Source organism: Rhea pennata, chromosome 15 (assembly GCF_028389875.1).
Source record: "Rhea pennata isolate bPtePen1 chromosome 15, bPtePen1.pri, whole genome shotgun sequence".
NCBI lineage: Eukaryota > Metazoa > Chordata > Aves > Rheiformes > Rheidae > Rhea > Rhea pennata.
This window is the reverse complement of record NC_084677.1, coordinates 17009324-17031403: the sequence shown is the minus strand read 5'-3', so window position 1 is coordinate 17031403 and position 22080 is coordinate 17009324. Positions and strand designations below refer to the sequence as shown.

The window sequence follows — 22080 nt, the reverse complement described above, 5'->3', positions numbered from 1 at the left end:
TATTATAAATGGGTACGTTGAGTTACAGGAGAGGAATGACTCACTTAAGGTCACAGATGCACATACAGTCTGTTTTTTCTGCTGCTCAGCAGCCCCTGGATGACCTCGCTGCCTGCTCCCCCAGCCCATCTGTGGGAAATCACCTTGATCCCTTCTCCATGCTGCAGCTCTGGTAAGGGCCATGGGCTGCACAGCTTCCTTCTCGTGAGAGGCATGCCTCTGTGAGCCGTGTGCAAGTACAAACAACATATTCGATCTGACACTCACTTGTCCTGGTCCAGCACAGCCAGAAGCTGCACAAGTAGACCAGGTGGTTTTGCTGGCACATCTAAGCAAGAAGTGAGCCACTTAGCTCAGCTGCTATCTCTTGAGCATCATGTGTTCTTGGGCCACTAAGACTCTCCTGTCTTCTCCAACCCCAGGAGCCAGTCCAGCTGCCAGCACATGTCCATGTGGACGTTAGACCTGCCAGGGATAGTCAGGGCAGCAGGGTGTTCTCATGCTTGAGCTCTGGATTTCTAGATGCAGGGTGGGATGGAGTTTGATAAAAAGTGTGGTGGCATCAGCCATCTCATGCTCCTGTCTTCCCCTTCTCTCTGCCATTTTCCATGTGGCCCCCATCTCCACATCAGTGTCAGATGTTCATCACTTCCCAAGGGATCCTGTGCATCAGCTGAGCTTTGAAACTGCTGGTTTGGGGGCTCTCAGTCCAGGGCACATGTCAGCCCATGTCACCTTAGACACTAGCAAACAGCATACAGCTCTTTGCATTTTTAGAGCATGCACATGGCTGTGATAGATTGAGCTTGTGCAGCAACCGTATGAGTGTAAAGGAGTCTTTGAAGGACTAGTTATGAAACCCAATTCAGTAATGCAAATAGTCAACAACCATAAATACACAATCGTGTTATAAATGCACACTAGATACTAGGCAAACTGTTCATCAATAAATGCCACATCAGTTCAGAATTCTTGATCTTCAGTACTTCCGCGTGCAAGGCTGTTTTCCTTTATATATTAAGAGCTAGATAACAGTTTTTACTGGTAACCTGATAATAACTTTGATGTTAGGGTAAATTCTTCAGAATTTCATCAATGTGAAAAGTTTGCAGGCTAAGTTATTAGGTATTAAAATAAGTAGGATATTCAGTTTATAGGCTTCTTTGAAAAAAATCCAAGATCCTCTTCTGCAGTGCTACAACATCAGACTTTAATTTACACTCAACTTAGAAAACTTATTGATCACGTTTATTTTCCTTGCTTTAATTATCAGCTCATTTGCCTCTTTGTGTGTGCACTTATGTGCAAGTGCATGTTTTCCAGTGCCTTTTTTTTTTTTTTTTTTTTTTTTTTTTTTGGTATGCAGTCATTTTGCAGACTACCTTGTAATGTTCTAATGTCTAACAAACTATCAGTGATCCAGCAGATGTAAGTTAGGAAACATTATTCCAGAAGATAGTACATGTAGTGAAATAATTCAGAGTAGCCATCCACACCTCTGCATTATCTCTACTATTCCCTAGAGTTTGGTGACAAAGTTAGTGGAATGGCAAAGCTGTATGCGTAGCAGCCAGTTTAGGCCTTATATCAATTACAGTCACCACTGGATGATTTGACTATACCCATTTCTTTAATACAAAATAGCACTTTTCATAAGTGGTAGCTGTGTTAAAAATGAATTTTATGATAGCAGGTATTGTACTGATCACCTTTCTAATGAAATTAAGCAGCATGGTCAAAATATCCTGCAACACAAGGACTATGCTACCTCAGAGGAGAAAGCTCACTCAAACTGGAGGCTTTCATTACAGGATACCTCTTGAATGTACCCACCCTGGCTACATAAATCTTAATACTACCTAGCTCATTTTTATGTAAAAGTAAAATAATGCCTGTATCAGCCTGGAGAACTTGGTCACTCTCTCTCTGTTACAGAGCTATAGACCCAAGGCATTTAAAAGCAACAGCACGGGTAAACGTGGCCAGAGTGTTAGATCAAATCCACGTGGTTAGCAGGGATTTCTAGCCTTCGTGCTCTCTGAATTGCAAGCAGCTCCTGCTCTGCAAGGTGTTTGAAAGGCTTAGACCCCATGTAGTGATCGACTCCAGTGTGGATAATGGTAATGCCATGGTTATTAATAAGCTTTGTGTTCTTTTTAGCATCATTGCACTTCTATTATCATCTGCTCCAGGCACTTTGTAAATGCATATTAACGCCTAATAGCAGCACCCAGTGCAATGTTCGTACTGCAAGCTGCCTGCGTCTAAGTGACAGTGTATGGCATAAGGCTTTTCTTTTTAGGCATTGAAGTCTTTGCATGCCTTAACATTCAGGTAGTTCTTATTGAGAAATATCTGTAAACATCTGTGGCAAGACAAGAAGAGCTTTACCCCCTCCTTGCTGGGACACATGCTCCTTTCCTGAATGCCCTCCAGGCCAGCGAGAGCTTTGAAAACTCACCAGATCCTCCTGGTGGTTTGAGCCATGTCTTGTCAATGTCACGGTCTTGAAACCCTCAGGCACCAGACTCCGAATCTCTAACCTGGCAAGCAGAAGGGAAAGGCCCTTAAAACACAGACTGGAGCAGCAGGTCACTTAAACTGCTGTGGCACTCAAGTGCAGTGCTAAGTGCCACTGAGGCTAGAGCTACTGCTTGGCCAAATTACAGATGAAGGCAGCATCCCTGTAAGTGGAAGCGGGGTGGGGAGGCGCCATGCACAGAGGCAGCTTTGCTCCTGTGAACATCTGGTCCTTCACCCTCAGAAGAGACTCCTCTCTGGGTCTGTTGAAGCAGAGCCATGAAAGACGACCAGAATATTGGAAGCCAGGAGAGACAACGATTGACCTCTGGCACCAGTCCCTCTTTTACTTGTGTTTAAAATGTGATGGAGCAATTTTATTTGTGACCTCAACTTGCCTGACCCTTGTTCTGCTTTCTTCTTGTGTAGGTAGGGAACCTTGGCCTTCTTTTTATGCTCCTGTTTTTTATCTATGCTGCCCTGGGAGTGGAATTGTTTGGCAAGCTAGGTGAGTAATGTGACTGACACAATTTATTTCATCCGGTTAATATTTATTTGGTATCTAAGTTGTTTCCTTTCTTTTCTCTCTCATTCTTGGGCCTTCCTTAGCTTCACAGCTTACACTCTAAAGATTAAAGCTTTCTCTTGATCTCAGGGCCACAGATGACACATGAGGATATAATACAGAACTTGTCTAATGTGCACACACACACATTTAGAGATTTGTCCAACACCACCCTTGGCTGTAGAGAAGCTATTTGCTGTTTAAATATAATTATCCAGCATGGGTATGTTCTCAAAGATGGAGGTTTGCTACTTAAGATGGCACATGAGTCTCTAAAGCTGGATGGTAATGAGATCCATGTTGGAGAGATGCCACCGTAAACATGTCCCTTCTCGGAGCTTCCACTACACTCCATTAGTTTTCAGCACTTGGCTGACATTGCTGTTCCAGCTGCCCAAGTCTTGTCGGTCCGTTGTTCTTCTCGGTATCACCTTCCCCTTTCTGCATAAATCAGAAAGCATCCACTGGTTTCCTGGTAGTCCAGCAGAATCGTTTATTTCTCCCACTCAAGGATACGGCAGAGCTGGTCATGAACGTGTCCACCATTCAAAAGAAAATCAGATGCGGTCAGAGAGGAAGGACTGTAGCCCTACATTGGCCAGCTTCAAAAGAGACAAGTGTCCCCTCTTGCAGCCCTCTCAATGCTCACATCCCAATTAGGGCTTCAAGAGCATCAGAAGGGCCTTTCATCCACAGTGATTTTATTACTGTCATTAATCCCCTTTATGAGTCCAGCCCTCTGCTCATATTACAAATGCCTGAAAGCAAAATATTTCTTTCAACCTGAGACAAATTATTTTTCAGTCTCCACAAATTCTGGAAAAAATAGGTTCTGCATCCACCCCAAATGAAATATTGTATATTTTTATATTACATTTATAAATTTATAGATATGTACTTGTTCATCCACTAAGATGAAGAATGCTTTATTCACAGAGAGACCTTCTGCTGCTCTGAATCCTTCTTGCGTTTCCATACACACCCCTTGCTAATGCCAGCCACTGAATAACCGCAGCGTGTGGTCAGAGATTGGGAGAGCTCTGATCTCATCTGGGGTGAGCACCCAAACTGCAGGCAGTCAGCACACCGCTTCCCTTCCCTATTTTGACTGAGAAATATTTTCTTTTCCAAATCACTGCTAGTCTAGATCAGCCATGAGAACTGCTAACACTCCCCCCAAGGCTGATCATTTGTGGAGGATTTTTTTTTTTTTTTTGGCCTCTGAAATAAGTGTCTAATAGTGAAACACCCTTTCAAGAGGCATTGTTGCCTGTCCTAATGAAACCTTAATGAGCCCATGTTTTACGGAAAGAGGGACATTTCATGTGATCAATTTACATTCATTAGTATATTAAGTCTCAGGGAAAAAATGTATCAAATTGCTCCATTTTGTTCCAGCAAAATATCCCTTACAGTAGATGTGTCTGTAAAAAATAATCAAGACAAGGAACATAATCAAGAGGGTAACAGACAAAGCATATTGTAGAGCAATATTTTTTGAGATAGCTCAGCAACACCCAGCTTGTTTTCCACCTCCTTTTAAATCTCTATGTTGGCTTTGCACGTTGGGGCAAAGTCAAGAGAATCACAGAAATATTGGTGGAAAGGACCTCTGGAGACCTCCCACTAGAGGCATCATCACTAGATCAGGGCAGCTGTGGCTTTGTCCAGCAAAATCTTGAAAACCTCCAAGGATGGAGCTTGCTGGTGACCTGTCCCAGGCCTGCAGCATCCTGCAGGTGGGGTATTGTCAGCCTCCACTGGGAAGATTTTGGCTTCTTGGTCTCAGTAGAAGCTTCAGTAGTGGCAGGTTGTGGTGAGATTGTCTAATAACAGCCAGAGTCTTCCCTGAATCTGTGGATCACCATGAGGTATCTCAGGGTCTTACAGCCAGGTGAAGGGAGGCAGCCCTGGATACAACAGGCCACAACATCACAGCCATGAAGAAAGCCCAGGTGTCCCAAACTATGTGCTGTAGATGCTGGTAAACCAAAAACAATGAATGTAAGTTAGAGCTGGCAAACCTGGCTTCACTGACCTGCTTCCACTTCTTTCTCCTGCAGACTGCAGTGAAGAAAATCCCTGCGAAGGTTTGAGCCGACATGCAACTTTCACCAACTTCGGTATGGCCTTTCTCACCCTCTTCAGAGTGTCAACAGGGGACAACTGGAATGGTATCATGAAGGTGTGTGCAATCTCTGTCTGGGTACTTTTCTCTGTCAGTAGAAACACAGATACAAAACAGGGCTTTAAAAACAAAGAAAGTTTCCTTTTAAAAATATCAAAATTAAACTCTTCCATTTAAAATCAGAGGTATTTTCAAGAGATGACTTGGCATAAGTCTTCTTCAGCCTGAAGCTTCATTTTTTTTAGCATATGAATTATACTTCTGCAGCATATAAATTAAATTTCTGAAAATTTTCCCCAGATCTTATTGCTGATAGGGGTAAGTGTGTGCTCTGTGCCTTTGCAACATAACACAGTCCTCCTCTTTGGGTCTAGAGCTAAAGAACTGTACTGTGGATGGCATAATCCATAGGACTTAAAATTTCTTCTGTTTTGGTTGTACCCCAAAGCTGTTGTGTCTGGGATATGTTATTATGCTTTTCAGTCCCCAACAGGTTGTCTGTAAGGTTTCAGTATTCAGAGCCCCAGCTCTTTGCAATTCTGCACCTCTCCATCTCTGTTTCAGGACACTCTCCGGGAATGCACCCGGGAAGACAAGCACTGCCTCAGTTACCTGCCCGTCATCTCTCCTGTCTACTTCGTCACCTTCGTCCTCATCGCACAGTTTGTCCTGGTCAACGTAGTGGTGGCAGTGCTGATGAAGCATTTGGAGGAGAGCAATAAGGAGGCCAAGGAAGATGCTGAGATGGATGCAGAAATTGAGCTGGAGATGTCTAGAGGAGCAACCACATCAGCTGCTGGTGGGAGCAGAGGAGGCACGGTGGCCCTGGAGGGCAGAGCACCCTACAGAAGTCAGGACACCATGAAGTCAGAGTCAGCAGTGCAAGCAAAGCACCAAGCCCTGGTAACAGTTCCCACAAGGCATCTACTCTTCTTCTGCTTGGGGTGGGGGGGCTGGTTCCTGCCAGTCACTGCTGTCCCATCATCAGGCAGTCAGATCCAAGTGATGCAGAAGCCAAAGAGATAGGAGACAGGCAGGGAGGAAGAAAGGCAGCTTTCCCAACTCCCTCCATGCAGGGTAATCACCATCACCTCCATGTCTTGAGCCATCTCAGGAGGGCTCCCTGAGGTGGGAGATCACGTGGTGTGTGCCCTCCACAGCTAACAACTCCCCTATCCTTGGGAGGGGAGTGTTGAAAGTTCATCTCTTACCATTTCCAGTAGGAGTCATTCAAAGTTTGTCTATTTTAAGTTCAGAAGCATAGCAGCCGCACATCCCCATCCTGTTCCCCTAGCCAACACATCTTTCCTTGTCATTTTAGCATGGCCACAGCACTTAGGAGGTATCTCATAAAGCCCTGGGCACCCCGGCTCAGACAAGCCTATCCCACACAGCTTCTTTATAATCCCCCATTCGGATTTCCAGAGAAGCACCAAGTATTTCAGAAACCTAAATCACTCTTAAATTCTGTGTGTATTGAAAATCCCTGTGTGCAGCTCAGGGCAGACCAGCACTGACGTAAGCACGCAGCTTCCTGTTGGCTCCTGCTCTGCTTAGGGCATGGCCAGCTTGGACCCTGGGAACTGTCAGACTCTCAGCAAGAAGCTGGAGGTCCCCGGATATGTTTTCTAGACTGCCTGCTCCCTGGTTTCTGTTAGTCCACTAGAAAATAGGGCAATCAGAAGTCAGTGAGAAAGGAGGGGCCCGAGGTGATTGTCTCATCTCATGTCAGCAGCATATGGTTAAGACTGAATAGAGAATTGCTTTGTAGCTGTGATCACAAATAAATCTACCACAAAATCAATGGGGGATTTGAGATTAAATTACATTAAATTAGATTTTTGTAAAATCCATCAGACTCTATTAAGTTAAGTAAAAAGGAATTTAGTTACATGGCAATGGGGAATTTGCTATTTGATTGTAGTTTCTAATAGAAATTTCTGCAGGAAAATGTACCACAAACAGCCAGGTTGCTTTTCTCTTTGGGGAAAGAGAGGGCACATCCTCCTGCACAGGCTCAGTCTCCTTGAACTTCCCTGATCTGCCAGTCTCTCCTGAGCAGATTAAAAGCCCTGAGCTCTCCGCAGGGCTATTCAGTTTGTGTGCAGAGCTTCCTCTTAGCCGTAGAAACCTCACGGTGAGAGGTAACACACCTCAGACAGAGAGCACGGCAAGCAGACAGCTGAGAGCAGACTTCCAGCTGAGGATGAGATTGCTCGAATCCAGGTGAAGATTTACAAGCCAGGGCTTCTCCTCCGCTGTGTGGCGGTGAGGCAGGAGCATCCTGCCCGGCACCGTGCTCGGCAGGGCTGGATCGTGGGGGTGCATCCCTGACGCCCAGGTGTTTCCAGGCAGGCCTGGGTGCCTGGCAGCTCAGTAGTGTGGTCTGCACTAGCTGCACTGAGGAGGGGGAATACTTAGGGCTCAGTGTGGCTAATCTGCCACTGATAGTGGGCATGGGTAGAGACCCTGGAAGGTCACTGTGTTTTCTTACCATTTCTGCAGTCTGTGTTTCCTTTTCTCTCCTGCTCTGGCTGAATGGGGCAGGTAAGGGCAAATACAGGGGTTGAAGCGTAAGACCCAGCCTTGCTCTGCTACTGATGCTTTTTATCTCCCTGATTTTGTACCTGAAGGCGGCGCTGAGCTGTGAGAATGTGTCTTTAGCCATCCCAGACTCAGACATGCTGGAGCGGGGTGAGACTCCCATGATGGAAATCTCGTCCTTCTGCTCTGTTTCCCACCATGTCCTGACACCTTCCCACAAAACCCCAGGCCACGAGGCTGAGGTGAATGACGCCGCGCCGTTGCTTCTGCGTTGTGGCATTGTGCTTTAGTGCTGTGCAGCCAGCGGTGGTGTGTGACTTGTCCTAAACCTGTTGCTTCACAGCCAGAACAGTCTTCTGCATCCTCTGTCCTTTGTACTGCCTTTGCGTGTTCGGTAGCCAGGCAAAAAGCATGTTCTAAACGATTCTACCAGCAACCTTTTATGGGACACAAATGAAATACTTTTTCAAGTATTCAAGCCAAAAAAAAAAAAGGAAAAAGAAAAAAACACTTGTATTTAATGTATAGCATGATATTTAAGCAGTTTGTTTTCAAATGGTATAGCTAGAGCTGGAGACCTGCAAGGAGTCTTCTCTTGGTTTGCAGTAGAAACACAGATGAGTTTGGGTTTTTTTTTACTGTTACCATAAGAACTTGTTTATAGTATAGTACTGAGGAGACAGAAAGGTGTAAGTAAATCAGTACACATTGTCACAGCCTGGGCACTGCAGGCTTCATAGGTCTGTGAGATAACAGTTTATTCAGATCTCCTACACTGACATTCTTTGCTTCCAGTCTTTTTTGGTCAAAACTGAGGTCAGTCTTGGGCTACCACCAGGTGACCTTGATGTGAGCCTCCAAGCAGGATGTTCTCTGCAGTCAGCCCAGGGCAATGGCAAGGATCCCAGCGTTTCTACTGGCAGAGCAAAGAGTTTATCGTCTCTGTGGTGACCAACAGAAGCGACCCCTTACACCACCGGAGCTGGGCTGTGCGGGGGCATGCACTGTTGGTGCACACAGGCTGAGACTTACCTCCTTCGCCTTCTCCATTCCCCATCACAGAGGCTGCAGGAGGCGGCTGAGCTTGCTCACAGTGCTGGAGACACATACCTTTGGCAAGGACGGGCGAGAGGGTCAGGAGGAGCCCTTCCTCTGGGAATTATGCCCACAGTTTGTTTACAGGCTGTTGGCTCCAGGTCTCTGAGGAGTAACAGCATTCCCCATTCCAGAATATCCTGCAAATCTCCTTTGCTTACAGAGTAACTTCTGACTCTTTAATCACCCAGGAAGGGTCATGTCCTGTTGAGATATTTGCAGGATTGTTTTTCTTGTATTCCCTCTGCACCAGAGCAAGATCATAGCTGCAATAGATTATTGATTCGCAGAAACAGGAGCTCGGTTCACAGATTTATAATGCTTAACTGACATCTGTGAGCTGCATCACCAGGGCCATCTGCAGTCAATTTATCGCCTTTCTGCTCGGCCTGAGAGGGGTCCCACAGCAAGTAAACTCCCACCTTGCATGTCTCTATCCAGATGCCTGGAATGCTCCCCACCTCGCATGGGGACACCAGCCCCCTCACTGCCAGCGTGGTCTGGTGCTGGCATGCAGCATTCACCCAAGGCAGTCCCAGCAGCGCCAGTCTAGGTTGGGCATTCATGGGATTTGAGGGAGCTGCATTGATTTCCCAGCATGCGGGATCAGACACCAAAGCATCAGGCTTTTCCCACAAAGCAAGAGTTTTTGGTATGTCTCCAAATCCTCCAATTTGTCAAGAGCAGCATGCCAAATGTGAGCCAACAAGCTTCTTGTACATACTTGGTATCTCCGTGGCTCAAAGTATTTCTTATGGAGTCTTTGAAACCTTCAGAATTTTGCCCAAGTCCTTAGGTTGCTTGAGTCTCAGTAACTGAAATCTTAGAAATCACAGTTGCTTGTGTTGAGAGGAGATTTTTGTTCATTTGTCCCAGCCAGCAAAGAGCATTTTAAAAGCCTGTAAACAAGAACTGAGATTCAGTAGAAAAATACTATGATTCTTCTGTCAGACTGCTGAAAAAGGGGAGTAGGGCCTTTTTTCCTCTTCATGGCAGCAGGTTTTTAACAATTGCCCCTCTGTATTTGGCTCAGGTGTTGCGAAGTTGATAGCTTATTAGCTGCAATAGCCAAAGGCCGATTAGCACAGCCCACATTGCTGATACATTCATGTAGCAGATGAAAGGTCTGGGTTGCACCAATAGGTCTACTGGATAGGTCTGCAGATAGCACTTCATGCCAACTACCTGTAAATAACTGTTGCTGATCCCTCTATCTTCACAGCCAAGTTTAGTGGGGTAAAAGCACTGAGTAACTTGTCTCAGAATGTATGTCTGCAGGGATCTGAGGAGAGAAATTCCTGAGTCGGGAATGCATGGAAAAAAACAAATTTAACCAGATCCTTGGTGACCTCCAAACTATCCAGTGAGAGATCTCAGGCCCAGATTTTGCTAGCACATAAGGAAAACAGCCTGGTGGAGCAAAGCAAAATACATATAATTTAAGACATGCAGCTGGGAAAATGTTTTCAATCAGTCACTAGGAGGCTGACGTTAAAGGAAAACTAGAGCGATTAGTCGTACTTTAGATAACTTGGTAAATTGTGAGGGGAATGTGTCTAGAACTAAAACCTTGAGGCAGAGTGCCAGATTGCAGATCCTGTTCCAAGGACTTCCACTCCTCCATGCACTTGGCCACGTCACGGTACCTCCTGTCATGGCTACTCTATCAGCAAAGCATCATCTATGTCCCTAAAACTTTCTGAGCCCTCAGGATAAATGTGCTGTGAGACGTGTGTTATTGAGGTGACCTGGCAAAAGTGAGGAGGACCTCAGAGGAGTGAGGGGACAGGCACTTCGGAGAGGGTTGAGGTCCATGATGAGATGTACTCTGCCTGGCCACTTCCAACCGAACCCTTGTTGGACAGCCACACAGACAGACATAAAAACCCCTTATCTATCCTGGTGGGGACATCCCACCCACATGTGTGCTGCTGTGCTGTGCCATCTTCTCCTTCCCTCTGCCTCCCTACAGGTGACTGCCTTCTCCTGGGGTCAGTGGTGCCCAAAGTGCTCCGTGTTGTAGGAGAGAGGCCCTGGTGTTTGTAGAGGTGTTAATGTGGATATATGTTTACATGTCTGCTCATGTGTGTGTGCTGGGGGGGATAATACATGAATTTTCAGAAACACTTTGTACCGTCAGTCAGCGCGGACCGAGACTGGCCATTTGGCCATCTCTCCCAGAGCGGCTCTGAGGATAAGGGTTCGTTGCCACAGAGGCCAGGCAACTCACAGAACCTCCCCCCCCAACCCTGCCCCCCAGAAAATCAGAACTTAACTGTGAGAATTGCTGGCTTTCTTGTGTGTGTGGAGGACAGGCCCCATTTTCCTGGAGCTTGTTTTCTCTCTGCATTGTCCAAGAGTCAGCTCTGTGGTTGGTCATTGATGCCTTGTTTTACTCAAGCCACAACTTGAGCTCTTTACTGAGCTACCGTGAGGTAGCTTGGTTTCCCGTTGCGGTCACCAGGGCTACAGACTCTCTGTAAGATGCCAAGAGGAACATCTGGACAAGGTCTTAAAGCAAAAAGCAGACGAGAAGGAAATTGCCATAAATTCACCATCAAGATGCTGAATGACCCATACTCCCTTCTCTTCTTGCTTTGCAGGGCGGTACGGCTTGTCTGCAGCCACAGGACTCCCAGAACCTGCTGACGGTCCGCAAGATCTCCGTTTCCCGGATGCACTCCTTGCCCAATGACAGCTACATGTTCCGCCCTGTGATGCCAGCAAAAGCCCCCTTCCCCCTCCATGAGGTGGAGATGGAGACGTATCCCTGCAAATCCCAAAGAGGTACCATTCCCGGAGTGTCCCCTTCCTCCTCGCACAGCGCTGGCCAGACCCTCGGGGCAGCAGATGTAACAGCTCCACATACACACACACACGCACACACATGCCGGTTAGATGGGAAGGGAAGGCATGCAGCCCATGCTGACCATGAAGTGAGCCAGGGCTTCCTTTGTTTGGTTTTGTGTTGTGCACAGGATTGCGGTTTCCCACTCACTGCAGAATTTTATGTTTTCATCACATAACTGCATTTTCTCAGGAAAAAAGCTGGAGGTTCAGTTGTTTGGTTGGGGAGAGTTGGGGCACCCAAGCAGTGTGAGAGGCATAGAGAACAGGCTCTTAGCTGAACAAAACGATAGTAACTGCACATTTCTTCTGAAATGACCAGCCATGACATCATGAAAACAAATCAATAAAATTGGCATGAATAATTCTGGAGTCGGTATTACTTCCTGACAGAGCTCCTTTACAGCTACTGGTTCAGGCAGTCTTCAGTCTCAGAGTGGTATCTTTTTAGCACAGTGTGTTGAGTTCACAGATGGAGGAGTTTCTTTGGGAGCATAAAGGTTAGAAGCCACTCTCCAGTGCCTCTGTACCTTGGCCATATAGCGAGTCTTGTGGAGAGACCCTGCGGTCAGGGAATTGCATGCTATCCAGAAGCTTTGAGTATACGTTTACACAACTGCATCCAAACACATTTCCCCTAAACTGCCTTTCTCTCTGCTTTGTTATGTGAGTTGATTTGAAGGAGAAATCAATAAGAAAATATCTGCTTCCCTAAAAGCACATGTGCTTCCTGAGTGGCTCCCAAGAACTTACCAGCCTGGTTTCCTTTGATTCAGTGTTGTTTGAAATGTAAGAACTGCTTGGACAGATGAGTAGTGGGTTTGCGAAGCCTGGTGGGGCTGGCAAGATCTGCTCTGGTTTCCTTGGGTGAAGTAACTTTATATTTTTTAAAACTCTCTGGACACCAGTTAGTGTTCTCTGCTCAGTATTTATTATTATTTCACCTGCAAATTCTTTGCTAAGCAAAGAAAACAGAGGTTGAGTTTCATGGCTGGACTACTGAGGATGTTTCATCTCTGTAGTGGGCGTAAATCAGGATTTATACTAGTATAAAACTGCTGTGATGCTGGCAGGGGTGGGTAGGACTGACCAAGGATTTTCTCATCTTTCCCAAATTTTTTCCAAGGAAACATGAGACATGACTGTGATGGGGAACTACCTTTTTTGACCTGGTGGATGCGTCTGATGCATCACCTAGAGCTATGCTACTCCAGGCCAGACCAAACTCTGATTTAAGTGATCTTCCCACAAGTTACAGTGAAAGTAAAACTGAGCAGGTACAGAAACTAGAATGAGCATTTGTACTTTCATGGACTTTTCCATGTCTTTTAAGGATGTCTGGTCTTCTAACAGTATTTTGGTGTCTACACAGTGAAAATATTGTGAGATGACCAGTTCTTATGTTATTTCGGTCTTAGACACATTTCCTTGATTTGTTAGAAAAATAAGAGGAAAATATACCAATCCATAGGTATTTGACTTCCTTCAGTGTTCCTGACTGTGCGTTTAGAGGGCTTTTTTGATTTCATAAAGAAGAATTAGATGGAAAGCTTCCAAAAGAGGGAAATTCTAACTGAGGATGGGGAGGAAAGTGTAGGACTTTGATTTTATGACAAGGTTTGTGACATTTTTTTTTTCTTTGCATCATCACATTTCATAAAGCCTGAATTGGTAGATGGATGGTACAGACTCAAACTGCTACTCTGGCTATTGGAGAGCCCAGAAATGAGATAGGAAGAAGTGGGGCAGATGGGGGGTGGGAACCTCACTCTTCTACCAATTCTGTGGTATTCTGGAGAAAAGCTCCAAAAGAAAAATGATTAAATGCTAAATTTTCTCTCTTCCCTACAACAAATCTCTTTCTGAAATGCAACTGCGAACTGTCTAGATGGCTTTTGTCACAAGTTCAAGTTCCCTGACCCCTGGGCGAGATCTCTTGAAGTGATGGATAGCTGTGTTTTTTAAATGGAGCAGCAATGTAGAAACAGACATTGGGTTTCAAGCTAATGAGCACAATAAATCCTACAGCCAAAAAAATAAAAAAAGCAAGACATCTTTCAAACAAAGCAGAACTGCAGTAAAGCAGCACCGTAGAGGGGCTAGGGTGGAGGGATTGCCTTTAGACTCAGCCAGGGGACTGGGAGCCTTCAAGAAGAGAGTGATTCCTGCCTGGTATGTGAGCTCGAGGACTGTCAAAGCACTTGAAGCGATCTCCGTGCTGCCGACCACATCACGTTCAGCCAAGGTCTGACTTGTGGAGAGACAACTGCGGCAGTGCGCTGGTCAAAAGGAAAAACTACTCTATGCATACTAGCAGTGAGTGTCCTCCAGGAGAAGTCGATGGCGGGGTGCCCACTGCCTTTACAAGGCTCCAGGTTGGCGCTGTTAAGTCAAGCTCTGGAGGCTCGGGGGAAGCTGAGTGATGCTCTTATTGCCTGCAAGGCATTTGCAGCAGAGCAATGTAAGGTTGTAAGTCAGTCGCTGGCAGTGCTGTGAAGAGAAGCCAGGCATCCTGCCTAGGAGGCTCCTGGCCCAACCACCAGATTTCCCCTGACCCTGACATTGTTCAGATGGGCCACATCCTTCTACAGATCCAGTCCGAAGCAATGCTACAGGGAACGTGGCAACTACAGGATTTCAAGTGCAACCCCACGTCGTGCCCTGAATTTGCTGTCTTATGCTTCTGATGGCTGCCCATCCACCCAGAACATCAGAGCAGCTGCAAGAGAAGATTCCCATCATTTAAAATAAAAAATAGGCACTCCAATGGGTATGAGGTTTTTAGCAGGCAGTATGTCAGAGGGCAGAGCCAACTGCAATGCAGCCAAATTGCAGAGGAGACTTTATTTGTAACCTTCCTACCATTTATGAGATACGGCCTAGCGTTTAAAGTAGGAGATGGGACAAGGGAGATTTTAATCTTGGTTCTGCCCAAGGCTCCTGGTGAGGTGTGAGATTTCAGCAGGCCTGGATAAGCTTTTCCTTTCCCTTTCTGCATTTACGCTGGAATCAGTGGGCACCAGTTCTACCTCAAAACTTCACAGCTGCCACAAAAGTAGTGGTGGTGACTGTTCTCTCTCTGTTTCCTAGGGTCCATCACCTCCATCCGCTCCCAGCCCGTGGGAACATGTTCCTCTCTGAGAGTCCCAACAGAGTCCTTCCAGCTGGCTACTCGTTCTCCCAACCATGAAGGCCGCCACCGGTGGAAGATCATTCCCCCGCATGTCGTACCTCGATCTCCTACTCTCAACAAGCTGCTGTGCAGACAGGTAGGAGGCAAAAACCCCGCAGAGGTAAACTCTCCATTGTAAGCACCTGGGTCCCTTCCTCCTATTCCTTCGCCCTCTTATCACCAGCATTTGTATCCTTGGAGCTGAAGCAGAATTCCCTCTTTTACAACAAAATATTTCTGATTCTGGTGCCCTAAAGTTTAATATACTTAAGTGACAGCAAGTCACACATATGAAAAAGGCCCTTTCTACCTGTTTGCACCTTTGAGGATGTACTATTTTATTAAAGAAAGAGTTGCCAAAGCGCAGGGAAAGGAAGGCCACTTCAGTTTTGCCAGTGCTGCAAGAAGCCTGGGGTCAGCCTTGCAGCACGTCACTTCAGACTGGTTGCTTTGATGCAGGATTTGGTGCTACTTTAGAGGAAGACCAAGGCTGTGCAGAAAGACAGGGAAGGCGTAATGGTGGCTGGCACAACAGGGCAGGGATGGGGGTGGCCAGCCACGTTTTAGACCCACAGGCCGTTCTGCCTTGTGCTGTGTTTCACCGCTGAGCACCGCGTTGCTGCTGGCCTGGGAGATCCCCAGGCTCTCGCTCCAGCTCTCTCTCTTCACCGTCCAGGAGGCTGTTAGAACGGACTCCGTCGACGGGCAGACTCCGGACACCAAGGACAGCCTGCCAGCAGAGCCCGGAGAGACGCCACCGTCGGCCAAGCAGTCCCAAAGCACCTTCCCCCCCAGCCCGCTCCACCCCGCGGCTACCTCCCTGCCGAGCACCCCCCCGCGCTCCCCGCCGTGCTCCCCGCACCGGCACGCCGGCATCCACACGCGCAAGCACCCCTTCGGCCAGCGCAGCGTCGCCAGCCGGCCGCCCAGCCCCACCGGCAGCCCGGCCAACCCCGAGAGCGACCTCTTCGAGTCCTCCGACCTGGCTGATGAGGAGGTTAGCCACATCAACAGCTCCGCCAAAGACTGGGGCGAGCACTCGGACGCTGGGAGCCGCTCGACTTCGCCCTTCATCTCCCCGGCCCCATCGCCAGTGCCCCTCAAGAACTGCAGCACAACTAGCCTGTCCCGGGGCAGCGGCAAAGAGAAGCACTTGAAGAAGTTTTACAGCATCGACACGAAGGGCTTCCTGGCTAAGCCCAGCTGGGCAGACGACCAGAGGCGGCACTCCATCGAGATCTGCCCCTCCGTCGACGACGGAGACTGTAGCTTTGAAGAGGCTGCGGGGGGAAAGCAGTGGTCGCCTGCCCGTGCCCAGCCGGAGTCAGAGTACGTCCACGGAGCTCGGAGGAAGAAGAAGATGAGCCCGCCCTGCATTTCTATAGATCCTCCCATGGAGGACGACGGCGGGGCGGCCTCCCGCACCAAACCCTCCGAGAACAGCATGCTGCGACGAAGGACCCCGTCCTGCGAGTTCCCGGCCTACAGAGAGTCCCTGGAGCTCGCAGAGAGCCAGCCCGGGGACCCGACCTCCAAAGCGGAGCGCCGGGGCCAGCCCCCGTGCCGCGGGGAGCACCTGACCATCCCCAACTTCTCCTTCGAGCAGTCGGACGGCGGCTCTTTGAGCAGCCTCTCGGATCTCCTGCTGGACAGCGGCCAGTCCACGCCGTCCTCCGCGGACTCCCGGCCCGACCCCGCAGCCCCCGAACTCAAAAAGCCCGATCACTTAAAAACTCAGCGGAGCAACCCGGAGAAAAGCAGGGAGCTGCCGGGCGCTGCCAGGAGCCCCCTTCGGAAGCAGGACTTGGCACGGGTGACTGTTGTGACAGAGGAGTACGTGGAGGAGCCGGTATAGCTCCGCGAGAGGGGGGCACGGGGGGGTCTCAAGGGCTTGACACCAATGTGGGTTTTGAAAACCGAAGGGACTGAGCAGCCACGGCTCCGTGGCCGAGCTCCCGTCGTTTGGGGGTTGGTTTTTTTTTTTTCCTTCTTTTTCGCAGTCACTTGTTCTTAAGCGCTGTGGAGGTTTGCAAAAAAACGAAAAAAAAAAATTAAACAAACAAACAAAAAAAGAAACCAAACAAATGACTGAGCGAAACGGTGACGGGTTTGGGGGCAGGGGGAGCGGGCTGGCGAGCGGTTTGGGGGTTTCTTTCTTAAAGGGAAGGTGGAGCCGTTTCCGGGGCTGCTTCACTCCTCCCTCCCCTCTACGTGGCCTCAATCACATTGATTTGGGTTCGAAGTGGTGGCGGCTGGGATTTGGGGGATTCTCTTTGGATTTTGCTGTTTTGTTGGGTTTTTTTTAAAAAAAAAAAAGAAAAAAGAAAACACGCTCAACTTTTAAAAAGGCACCTTTTAGAGAAGTCACATTATGTGGGAGTGCCCAGGAGATGGGAGCTGTACATGTCTGTATATCAGCAGTTATATAAATAGAAATAATGTATTTGTGAAATACAAAACAAGGAAAAAGACAAAAAAAATACACCCACAAAAACTCTCTCATAATGCACATATTTTTATAGAGAAACTCTACTGTTTTTTGCATTACATGTGACTCCGCAACTGGGTGGTGTTTCCTTGGGTTTTATGTGGAACTGGTTATTACGGCCGTTCGTTTTCCAAATGTTTCTCTACTTTCTTTGTTTTCATTTCTATCCTTCCCTCTCTTCCTCCATCGGCATCCTGCCAGCTTCTTTTCACAGCTGATGCTTTAGATGTCTCTCTCATTTTCCTTTTGTACTTTAGAGGTTGTCCTAACTACAGGAAAAGGGAAAAAAAAAAAAAAAAAAAAAAAAAAAAATCACTACTGAACTGTAGCCAGTGCAATAATAAGTTATTCATTCTTCTTGTCTGTACAACTGTCCTTTTTCTCTTTTTTCTTTTTTTTTTCCTTTTTTAACTGAAATTCAGGTTAAATGTTGCAATAATCTGAACTAACATGCACAAACAAGGTTTCTTGTGTTACAAAAAAAAAAGATTTAAAAAAAGGAAAAAAATTACAGAGAGATTAAAAAAACAAAACAAAAAATAAATAGTAAATTATTTAAGAAATGTATTTTGTCTACTGCAGTTCAAAGTAAATTATTGATGCAATATGTAAAGGTATAAAGCGCTGTCTTAGGTGATGTTCGTTGTGAGCATTTATGCTAACGGTCTGTTCGCCTCATAGCACAACGCCTTTGAAAACTAGGTGACCCCAGGAACTGTCTCGTTTGCAGCCGGTCCCTCCGCCGTCCCTCCGCACGCAGACGCGCTTGCACCCCGCGGCCCCCCCGGGGCCGCGTCAGACTGAGCAGCCTCTAGAGGAACCCAACAGCCACCGCTCGTTTCCTCCCTCTCTCTTTTATTTATTTATTTTTTTTTTTTGGCTTTGGGGGTTTATTTTTATTGTTTTACCCCAGCCCCCACTCCGGTCCCTGCCCCGGCCTTCCTCCAGGCCCTCTCACCGTGTGACAGCTTCACCGCGGCAAGCTGATGCTTAGCGCGAGCCGCGAGCGGCCCGGGACGCCCCCGTCTACCAGCTAACCGGGCAGCAGCAGCCAAAAGACGGAAACAAAACAAAACGAACATTTTTTTTTAATCGTTTTTGTTTGGTTCCTTCCATGCCGCCTCATATTTATGCATTCACATATATCTTCTGTTATTTATGCATTCATTACTCAAAAGGAAATGTATCTTGTTTCACATGTATTAAACTGTATAAACTGGAAGCGTGGCTTGACTTTCTGCCGCGGCGCCGGGACCCCCGAGCTCCGGCGGCGGCAGCTCCCGCGGTGCCGCGGCACCGTGAGCCGGGCGGGCGCCGCGCCGGGAGGCCGCGGGGTGGCTGAGGCTGAGCGAGCGGAGGGGACGGGCCCGGCCGCCCAGCTGAGCGACGCCAGCGAGTGCCGGGCGCGAACCGGCCCCGGCCCCGCTGGGAGCGGCAGCCGCGGGCCGGTTTCCCGCGGCGCCCACGGCCGTGCCGTGGCAAGGCCCTGGCGCGGCGAGGCAGCCGCCGCGCGCTCAGCGCCGCCGCCGGGGCCGGCTGCCTCCATGCACCTGCACCGCTGCGATTAAGAGTCATTTAGGCTTATTGTCGATAATTATTCCGTCTCGGTGGGATAGTGAGGAATTCCGGAAAAGCACCGTAACAGCAATTATTAACAGCGCTTTGGGGACAGCGGTAAACTCCTTCCCTTGCAATTTAACCAACAGACTGGAAAAGAAGGGAGGTGGATTCACCTGTGCCGGGTTGAATCCTGCCTTTGGGTGCCTGCGGCGCTTCAGGGCGTCCCCGGTGCGGGGCGGCTGCGCGGTGCCGCTGCTCTTGTCGCCGCGATCATCTAGCTGTGCTGCAAAGGCTCCGTCCCTTGTGGGCGCCCCGAAGCTGGGGAAAAGCCCTGTGCCCCTTCGGCAGCGCTCCCGCAGCCTCCGGCCCTGTGTCCGGAATAAACTCCGGTAAAAGCCGGGGACGAGGCGCCCGGCATGGCCCGGGGCTGCATGGGGCAGCACTGGAAAGCCGGTTGCTCAGGGAAACAGAGACAGGAGCGTCCCTTAATGTTTTAATTTTGATTTTAAAAACATCCTAGAAAAGGAACAAATTTAGCAGGTTTTGTTTCTGCCTACTCTAGAGTGGGGGGAATGGCCAGAGCCTTTCCCTGGCTTCTTCCCTAAGCGGTTTCCCACCCGCGTGCAGCAACTGGCCCGGAGGAGGCGGCGAGTTCCCCGGAGACGCGAGCTCATGCAGAGGGCCGGAGCTGCGGCCTCCATCCATCCTGGACGGAAGGACGAGCAGGGATCGTGGCTGCTCCTGTTGCATCTCTTCAAGCCGAGTTGCTCTGCCAGCTTGTTGCCTTCCCAGACCAGGCGTTTCTAGCCAGGCAGCAGAAGCCCGAGGCAGGAACCTTTTCTATTAGAAGGCTTTGGCTGTGAAGGGAAAAATTTGTTCCTTATGAGAAAAGAGACCAGCCTAAATCGGACAATTTTAGTGCCAGGCCAAAGGACATGCCCCCAAAGCACGCAGCGATGGAGGCACCGCCGCGGCAGGTCCCCAGCACCCTCAGCGCGCCGGCGGCCGAGGAACCCCGCGGCGGGAGGTGGCCGGGGACGCGGCCGACGTCTCCGCAGGCTCCGGTGTCGGCAACCGGCCGGGATTCCCCAGCCGCGGACTGCAGGAAACAAGTCAGAGCGTGCCGTCCCGCCGCGCTTCAGCGGGACTCTATTTGCGGTTTGTTGGATGCAAAAACCCGACTCTGCTTTCTGGAGAACAGACGAGGCTGCGGGTTAAGGGCTCCCCCAACACCGTCCTTCCCGCGGGCGCCAGCGCCAGATCCCTGGCACGAGGGTTTTTTCTGAGGACCCGGGTGCGGGGACACGGCCCTGCGCGGACAGGAGGAGCGTTCCCATGCTCCGCTGCCGCTTCCCCTTACGGACATCACCGGCGTCTGTCGCCTGCAGGAAGAAACTGCAAAACCGGCACCGTGCTGGCAGCCGGCACGCCGCAACGGGGCACGTTGGGGCGCTCGGAGCCGCAATGGGGCACGTCGGGGCGCTCGGAGCGCCGCGGCCGCTGTGGGAGCCGGCCTCCCGCCGCCGGCTCCCTCGAGGGGCGACCCGCTCTCCAAGGACACAGGCGAGCGTGGGAAAAAAAAAAACACTGCGTCTTTGCCTTCGACCCCAGCACCCGCTGGGAGCTGAACCGCCCGGCACGGTGCCGCCGGGGCCCGGGAGGCCGCTCTGCCGGCGGAGCCCGGCGGTTAAGGCCAGCGGGGGAGCACGAAGCACCGATTTTAGCGCAGGAGGCAGCGGCGGTGCCATAAGGTGTTTCCCATAACCAGGTTTTCTCCTCCTTTAGGGATGTCCACCCCGCCCCCCCCCCAGAAAGTGCAAAATAAACAGACATGAAACCCAACGCTTTCCAGGCAAGACCTGTCCCAAGCGGCTCCTCTTCACCTCCCAGTCGGCAGAAAACCTCTTCTTTTAAGACAACCTTTGAGCGCTCAGCCCGAAGGACTCGCTGCAGCACAGACCCTCCGGGCAGGGGCCGGGCTCTCAACCCAAACCCGGCCACAATTTGCTCCTGGGGGAAACTTTGCCCAGCGTTGATTTTCTTGCCGATCGATTCGGGGTAATGTTTAGCAATTTCCTCCAGGCTGTTCACACCGCTTACTTTGCTTACAGTCAGAAGTAAAAAGCATGAGGTAAACACAAGTCATTATTATTTAACTGGATCGATTTCTACTTTGCATTTTTAATGACAGCATGGTCGTGTCCGTCGTCAGCCAGACTCTTCCCCAACCACTCTCCATCTCAGTGAAACCACAGCGTGCAGGAGCAGCAGCGATGCTTCATCCGGGGCTTGTCAGGAGCCTTTGAGGAACAGAGATCAAAGAAAGATTAAAAACGATCATGTCGAGGAAGAGGCAGAGGAAGTTGTCATAAAGTGACCTGAAGTGTCTTCAGACAGGCTCTGCTTCAAGGATAAATTTCAGATGATATTGATCTGAACGTCTCTTTGTCAGCCGGGGGGTGCGGGGGAGAAAGCATTAAAAAAAAAAAAAAGAAAAAACAATCTGAATCCATCCCCTATGCACTTAGAGACAGCCTTTAATCTGTCATCTTTGCAAGATCACGCAGGTTGCATGAATGCTAATAAGCATTTGATATTTGTACAAGCTTTCATAGGATGAATAATTAAATTGACTTTATCCTTTAAACCTTCCCCATTAAGCTTTAAATACATGGTTGTACTTTAATGGCCGAGGCCATGTCCGCACCTTCACGGGGTGCCTTAATTAGAAATTTTTGTGCATCCTGCCAGAGCCTCAATCACCAGTAGCACGGCCTGAGTGGCTGAAATCTCCCCTCAGCTCTTTCTTTTCCAGCTGCTCAGTGGCTCTAGCCGTTGCAGTCCTGGAGAGGCGCAGGAATCGCCCCAGCTGAGCTGAGCGATACCTGCCGGGGAGCTGCAGAGAGGGCAGGGAGGAGCTGCACTCCCAGCACAGCCGGCTTCCCCCGAAAACACAGCCAGCCCCGGGGCAGCGCTGGGAGGAGCTCGCTTCCCTCTCTCCAGGGGCTTCTTATTGCTCCGATTCCCTTATCGAATCTGAAATTGCCCCATTGGGAACCAGCTTCTCCAGGCGTCCTCACCCTCTCCTCCTTTTCTGCACGCACGTGATTCAGTCTGCCTGGCTCAGACAGAGGCACTAATTAATTTTCCTCATTCACAAC

General features: G+C 49.2%; 1 protein-coding gene across 5 annotated transcripts in view; it reads left to right on the top strand.

Annotated features, from left to right (window-relative positions):
* The window catches only part of CACNA1H (calcium voltage-gated channel subunit alpha1 H), a 221701-nt gene extending 203156 nt beyond the window's left edge, over nucleotides 1-18545 (top strand). For all 5 annotated transcript variants that reach the window (XM_062588649.1, XM_062588647.1, XM_062588651.1 and 2 more), the window contains 6 exons: nucleotides 2950-3028; nucleotides 5149-5270; nucleotides 5778-6116; nucleotides 11456-11639; nucleotides 14790-14968; nucleotides 15548-18545. In XM_062588649.1, coding sequence (XP_062444633.1) covers nucleotides 2950-3028; nucleotides 5149-5270; nucleotides 5778-6116; nucleotides 11456-11639; nucleotides 14790-14968; nucleotides 15548-16726 — 2082 coding nt within the window. In that variant the 3' untranslated portion in view covers nucleotides 16727-18545. The remainder of the gene's footprint in view (nucleotides 1-2949; nucleotides 3029-5148; nucleotides 5271-5777; nucleotides 6117-11455; nucleotides 11640-14789; nucleotides 14969-15547) is intronic.
* Nucleotides 18546-22080: the final 3535 nt, after the last annotated feature.